This window comes from Condylura cristata, unplaced genomic scaffold, assembly GCF_000260355.1.
Source record: "Condylura cristata isolate star-nosed mole 26May11 unplaced genomic scaffold, ConCri1.0 scaffold00018, whole genome shotgun sequence".
Taxonomy (NCBI): domain Eukaryota; kingdom Metazoa; phylum Chordata; class Mammalia; order Eulipotyphla; family Talpidae; genus Condylura; species Condylura cristata.
The window spans coordinates 39,028,641-39,034,941 of NW_004567119.1; the positions used below are offsets into that span (position 1 = coordinate 39,028,641).

The 6,301-nt window shown below is 53.9% G+C and overlaps 1 protein-coding gene across 1 annotated transcript in view; it reads left to right on the forward strand.

Annotated features, from left to right (window-relative positions):
• PPFIA4 (protein tyrosine phosphatase, receptor type, f polypeptide (PTPRF), interacting protein (liprin), alpha 4) overlaps positions 1-6,301 on the forward strand; it is a 48,224-nt gene that overhangs the window by 33,107 nt on the left and 8,816 nt on the right. Inside the window, exons 24-26 of the mRNA XM_004685521.2 lie at positions 592-790; positions 5,326-5,423; positions 5,994-6,169. Of these exons, the coding sequence (XP_004685578.2) occupies positions 592-790; positions 5,326-5,423; positions 5,994-6,169 (473 nt within the window). The remainder of the gene's footprint in view (positions 1-591; positions 791-5,325; positions 5,424-5,993; positions 6,170-6,301) is intronic.

A 6,301-nucleotide genomic window follows, 5' to 3' on the forward strand; every position in this document is an offset into this window, starting at 1 on the left:
CTTTAGATTCTCAGTGCAGTGCTTTAACCCGCTGCGCCACCAGGGAGGGCCGCTAAAAATATTTTTAATGGCACAGGGGAAACAGCGTAGTGGTCGCCACGGGGAGCACGTGTATGGAGGCAGAACACTGTTCTTTATGCTTTTGCCTTTAGCCACTGCCCAGGGCCCCGCGGACATTAAGGCCAGTGTCTCAAGTGAGCCTGGCTTCTTCTGTCAGTCTGCAGGTCCCCTGTAATGCAGCCCGTCCCCTGGGCTCGGTGGGCTTGAGGCCGACAGAATCAGAAAGGCGAGGCTGCTGGGCAACACCACAAATGCATTCAGAGCCGACAGGAAGGATTTCAGCTTATCTGCTGCCTGGAGAGCGGCTTCTGTTCATTAGTGTAGCCAATTGATATGTGAGTGGAACCATATCATTTCAGGATCTTGAGAAGCTCCATTTAAAACCCGCACCTCCCACTGCTACCAGCCCCCTGGTGAAAATAAGCTGAAATTTGATTGCCCTGCCATGGAGGATGGAGCCACGATCCTCTCTGTCAGCTCCGCCAACTCGGCCAGCTGCGCCCGGCTGGCGCGGCCTTTCTCCCACCTCAGCCTCTGCCATCTTGTTCCTGCAGACGCTGGCCTACGGAGACATGAACCATGAGTGGATCGGGAACGAGTGGCTGCCCAGCCTGGGGCTCCCCCAGTACCGCAGCTACTTCATGGAGTGCCTGGTGGACGCACGCATGCTTGACCACCTCACCAAGAAGGACCTGCGGGTGCACCTGAAGATGGTGGACAGCTTCCACCGGTGAGCGTGGCGGGGGCCCGGGGCCGGCACTGGGTTGAGGCGCCCATGTCTGTCCATGGCCTGTTCTGGGTGGTAACAGTCTCCCTCTTGGGAAAGCCAAGTCTTCATCTCATCCTGCGATTTGAGGATTCGATGCTTTCACTCTCCAACCCTTACAGTACAAAGCCATTTCTTTTATTTTATTAAAAAAGATTGATTTATTTCTGTATACAAGAGTTGGGGTATAGGCCAGAGGTGCAGGGTTGGTGGGGGGGGGGGTTGTGTGAGAGGATTTACCAGAGACAGAGTGGGGAGCAGGCAGATCAACTGAAATACACTGCTGAGGGGAGCAGCAGGTGAGACAGGAAACGTCACCATGTGGGTCCTCCCTGCTGTGCCATGTGGGTCACCTCCCTGGCCGGGGATCGAACTCATGCTGCCGTGGCTGGTGCTGTCTTTAACCCTTGCACTAGGAGGGAGGCCTAAAAGTCATTTCTTTTACCTTCATTTTCTTGGAGAGTTGCTCCTAGGTCTGAATTTCATTTCTTGCTGGGCTTGTTGAATTCTCTTTGTTTGCCCGGAGAAGACTCAGACTCAGCCCAGGGTCAGATGTAGGGGTCTAATGCCTCCAAGTTGAGAGGGAAGGTCTTTCTGGATACCTGCCTTGCTGTCAGCCCAGATCTGGGTCCCTCAGCATTGAACCCACATCCCTTTGCACAAGAAGTCACCCAGTCCTCACCGCCTCCCACGGGAAAGATCTTCTGTTAAAGTGTCTGTAGCACAATCCCAAACTGGCAGCCTGTGGGCAGAATTTGGCCCACAGATGTGTTTTGTTTCACCCAGACGCTATTTAAAAATTGCCTTCAGTTGCCAGTATTTAAACACTAGGAAATTTTACACAAAATTCTGGATGTCTGGCTTGATGTCTGGATGTCTTGAAGAATCGAATGCTGTGTTGACACAAGCTAGCTTGGAGCTGGACAGTGCAGCCCCCAGGTCGGGTAGGTGGTCCCGGCCCTCCCAGCTCCTGCCTTTAACTGCTCCACCCAGTAGGCCTTTGGGTTGGGCGCAAAGTGGGTGGTAATGGTTCTGGGAGATTTTAGGATGTCCTTTTTTTAAAATATAATTAAAAAAAAGTATTTATACTCTTCCATTAAAAAAAGGATTTATTTATGCGTACAGAACTGGTGTACAGGCCAGAGGTGCAGGAGCAGTGAGAGGATTCACCAGACACAGAGTGGGGAGCAGAACAGGCCAACTGATGAAGTACACTGCTGAGGGGAGCAGTGGGTGGGTCAGGAGAGGTTTGCGGTGCCATGTGGGTCACCTCCAGGGCCATGAAACTCACACTGAAGTGGCTGCAGCCAGCTTGCAGTGCTGCGCTCTAACCTGTTGCACCACCAGAGAGGGCCCAGGACATCCTTTTAAGCACCCAACTCCAAGTCACATGGGCAGGTCTGTTAGCTTGAGTGACTAATAGGACAAAGGTGGGAGCTGGGGTGAGGCTGCAGCGTGGCATTTCTAGGTTCTCTGGGGCTTTGCAGATGTGCCCTGGTCTCCCCAGACATGAACCACATGAATGCATTGGGTATAAATGACTGCCCAGTCACTCATTAAAAGTTTCAGTCTGAGCAGGTCCAATTAGCCAGAGGCATCCGGGGACGACAGGTCCCGTGTCCAGTTCTCTTGCTCCTGCACAGCAGTGCCTTTTTCTGTGTCCCCCCTCCCACTGGGCTAAAAGGAATCTTTTGTCTTTGTCTGGAGGCTGCCAGGCTGGGTCTGCACCTGTTCCCTCCTGGATGATTGACAGGGCTGCTGAGAGCCAGGGTGAGCAGGGCTGTTGCGGGACCAGTCAGCCCGCCCCACCCAGCTTTATGAACCCCCCTTGCCCTCTGCAAGGAGGAACTCCCGGCTGCACAAATGGTTCCAGACTCAACTCTAAATTTTGACGACTTCAGAGTTTCTAAAGCATCTCCACATTCCGCTCCTGGACCACATACCTGCTTTTATTCCATGTGACATTTCCTAAGTAGTTCTTAGGTCTTTAAATTTTTTTTTTAAAAAATCATACATTAGGGCCCTCCCTGGTGGCGCAGCGGGTTAAAACACTGCACTAAGAAGCTAAAGCCGGCCCTCCCTGGTGGCGCAGCGGGTTAAAGCACAGCACTAAGAAGCTAAAGCCACTTCCGCATGAGTTCGACCCCCGCCTGTCCCGGAGGTGACCACATGGCCCGGCAGACCTCTCCTGACCCGCCCACCGCTCCCCTCAGCAGTGTACTTCCACAATCTGCCTGTTCTGCTCCCCACTCTGTCTCTGGTGAATCCTCTCACCCTCTGCATCTCTGGCCTGTACCCCAGTTCTGTATGAATAAATAAATAAATCTTTAAAAAAATAATAAAAAAAAATCATACATTCGTGACAAGTAAGGGAGAGCTTAAACAATTTACAGACGAGGAAACGTCCGATAGAGGTCAGGTGTCAACCAGGGAGTCACAGAATGGGCCAACAGCCTGCCTTCTCGACACCCAGCTTTGAGCTCTTTTCCCAGAGCAGCTTTTTGTCTCACAGGCTTCCTTGCGCAGCTCCTGTTCATAGGAGAACAAGCACATGCAATGACCAGAACTGCCCTCCTTGTGGCGGCGTCCTCGCTGAGCGCCCATGCTGTTCCAGGGGCTGGCCACGCTCTTCCAGGCAGTATCACCTTTAATGCTCACAGCAGCCCTCGAGAGAGGCAGGGCTCAGCTCACCTAGGCTGAGTGCTGCAGGCAGGTGGCGGAGCCGCATTCAGACCCAGCTTGATTTCACTTTAAGGCCTTTATATTGCCGCTGTGCTGTGCCACAGCTTTGAAAAGTTGTAGGAACTGGACTGACAAGTATAATAAGTAAGACTGAAATTAGACAGGAGGTTAATTCCATGCAGCAGGTAGCGTGTCCTCTTGCCCCCCTGAAGGGACCGAGGCTTAATTAAGCCTGTGGCTTGAGCAGTGAGTACGCACCTGCAGACTCAGGAAGGTGGGTGTCCGGTGTGCTGGTGTCTCTGCCCTAGGAGGGACGGTTGTAGGCAGAAGGATCGTCTGTTGGATGCCGGGATGAGAAAGAGCCCTTTCTCGGCCTTCCCGTGGCAGACCCAAGAGGCTGAGTGACAGTGGAATGTCCAAGTGAAGGAAGACCACCGGGGAGGCTGCCCCGTGGGCAGGAGCTGCCTGAGGACCTTGTGAAATCCCTGTCCCCAGAGGCAATCAGACCCCAGTTGTCACAGTTCTCAGAAGGGTGCTTCAGAGGTGTCTCCTGCAGCAGGCCTCTGGGGTCCCTGCTAACCTACAGCCTGTGGTTCTGGATTATTTAGCATCCTTACTACGCCCTGGTACTGTTTGAGTATTTTTAGCACTTTACGTGAATTACGTCAGTTTTGTGCCAGCTCTGTTCTAGGGATTTGAGATAGACCCTGAGCAAAATGTGCTTGTGGCAAAATCTCCTGCCTGATGGTGCTTGCTCTCTAAGTGGGACAAATGCTATCATATTAACATATAAAAAAAATACTAGGGAAGAAAATTAGACCAGGGTAGGGGGGATTGGGAGTGTGGGCTGGAAGTGATGCTGTGATTTTTTTTAAAAAGATTTATTTATTTGTGCATACAGAACTGGGGTACAGGCCAGAGGCGCAGGGATGGTGAGAGGATTCACCAGAGACAGAGTGGGGAGCAGATCAGGCTGACTGACAAAGTACACTGCTGAGGGGAGCAGCGGGCGGGTCAGGAGAGGTCTGCCTCGCCATGTGGTCACCTCCGGGGCAGGCGGGGATCATACTCCTGCTGAGGTGGCTTTAGCTTCTCAGTGCTGTGCTGTAACCTGCTGCACCACCAGGGAGGGCCCATGATGCCATGATTTTAAGTGAGGCAGGCAAGGTGACTATTGAATTGAGAAGGTGACATGTGAGGTAAGGCTTGAAGGAGACAAAGGGGACTTTAGCAGACTTTGAAGAGGGGTCCAGGGAGAGGGGCAGCCAGTGTAAAGGCCCTGAGGCATGTGGCCTGCGCCAGCTGTGTTTGAAGAACAGCAAGGGGTGGCCAGTGTGGCTGCATCAGGATGAGGGAAGGAGAGTAGTTGCAGCATAGCTCAGACAGGTAAGGGGCAGGTCATGAAGCATTCTGTAGACCACTGTGAAGTCTCTGAGTGACATGGGATGGTTGACTCATAGGTATAGCATCTCGGATACTAAATAAGGATTCATTACACGTTTTTGCTTTTCTTTGACTTGCGGGTGGTAAAGTCTTTGTATTCCAGTGCCTGGAGAGAAAGGACATGCTGCTCTCATTCAAAGAACTTTCCGCTCACCGATTAGGTCCATGCCCTAGGCAGAGGAAGGACTGGAGTAGGCAGAGAGGGAAGCAGCCTTGGGATGGGTGATGTGTGTCGGCTGGGTGGGTGGGGAGAGGAGGGACAGGCGTGCCCTGGGTGATGTTCTCTGCTGGAGGGCGTAGGTGGACATGCTGGACGTGGGCTGAAGTGGCGGGCACGTGGCCCCGCTGAGGCTCAAGGGCCCGTGTGCCTGCAGATCCAGTCTGCAGTACGGTATCATGTGTCTGAAGCGGCTGAATTATGACCGGAAGGAACTGGAGAAGAGGCGGGAGGACAGCCAGCATGAGATCAAGGGTAAGCTTGTTGGGCTCAGTGAAATGAAGCCTCTTCTGAAGGGCGTAGGAGCTGCTTTGGGGGAGCAGGGCTGGTTTGTGGACCCCACCACAGGGGAGCTCCGACTCCGTCACGGGGAGCTTCTAGTCCATGAGGGAGATGTAGCCATGCCCACAGGAAACTGCCATCTGGGCAGCAGAAACACCCTCACCCCCACCCCAGACAGTGCACACCCACTGGGCAAATGTGCTGAATCTCAAAGATAGCTCTAGATGGTGTGAGGGTGTCTCTTGCACTCGGAATCTGAGTGAAGTCGGGCAGGAAAGAGGGGCCAGTTTCAGCGAAGACCTTTAGGTGGAAGGAAGAAGAGGCCTTTCCGGCCTGCCGGGGCTCTGGGAGAAAGTGGGAGCCTGCTGGCTGGACCCTGCGTCCCGTGGGCTGGCAGGGGCAGAATGGGGTGGTGCTGGTTTTCTAGGAGCCCGGGGGCCAGGGAGGACAGGGGAAGGCATGTCCAGTTAGGAGCCAGAGAACAGGCCCAACAGTCCTCGGAGGGACCTTGGTTCAACCTGTCTTTTCGTGTCCCTTTCCCAGATGTGCTGGTCTGGACCAATGACCAGGTGGTTAACTGGGTCCAGTCCATTGGGCTTCGTGACTACGCCGGGAATCTGCACGAGAGCGGTGTGCATGGGGCCCTGCTGGCCCTGGATGAGAACTTTGACCACAACACACTGGCCCTGGTGCTGCAGATCCCCACACAGAACACCCAGGTGGGGGCCCTGCCATCCGTCCAAGGCCTGCTCTCGCCAGCATGTGTGCCATTCGCCCAGGCTTAGGGTTTGGGGGAGGGGCTTCCCTGGACCTGAGGGAGAGGGGGTTACCTCAGCTTAAGGTTTGGGAGA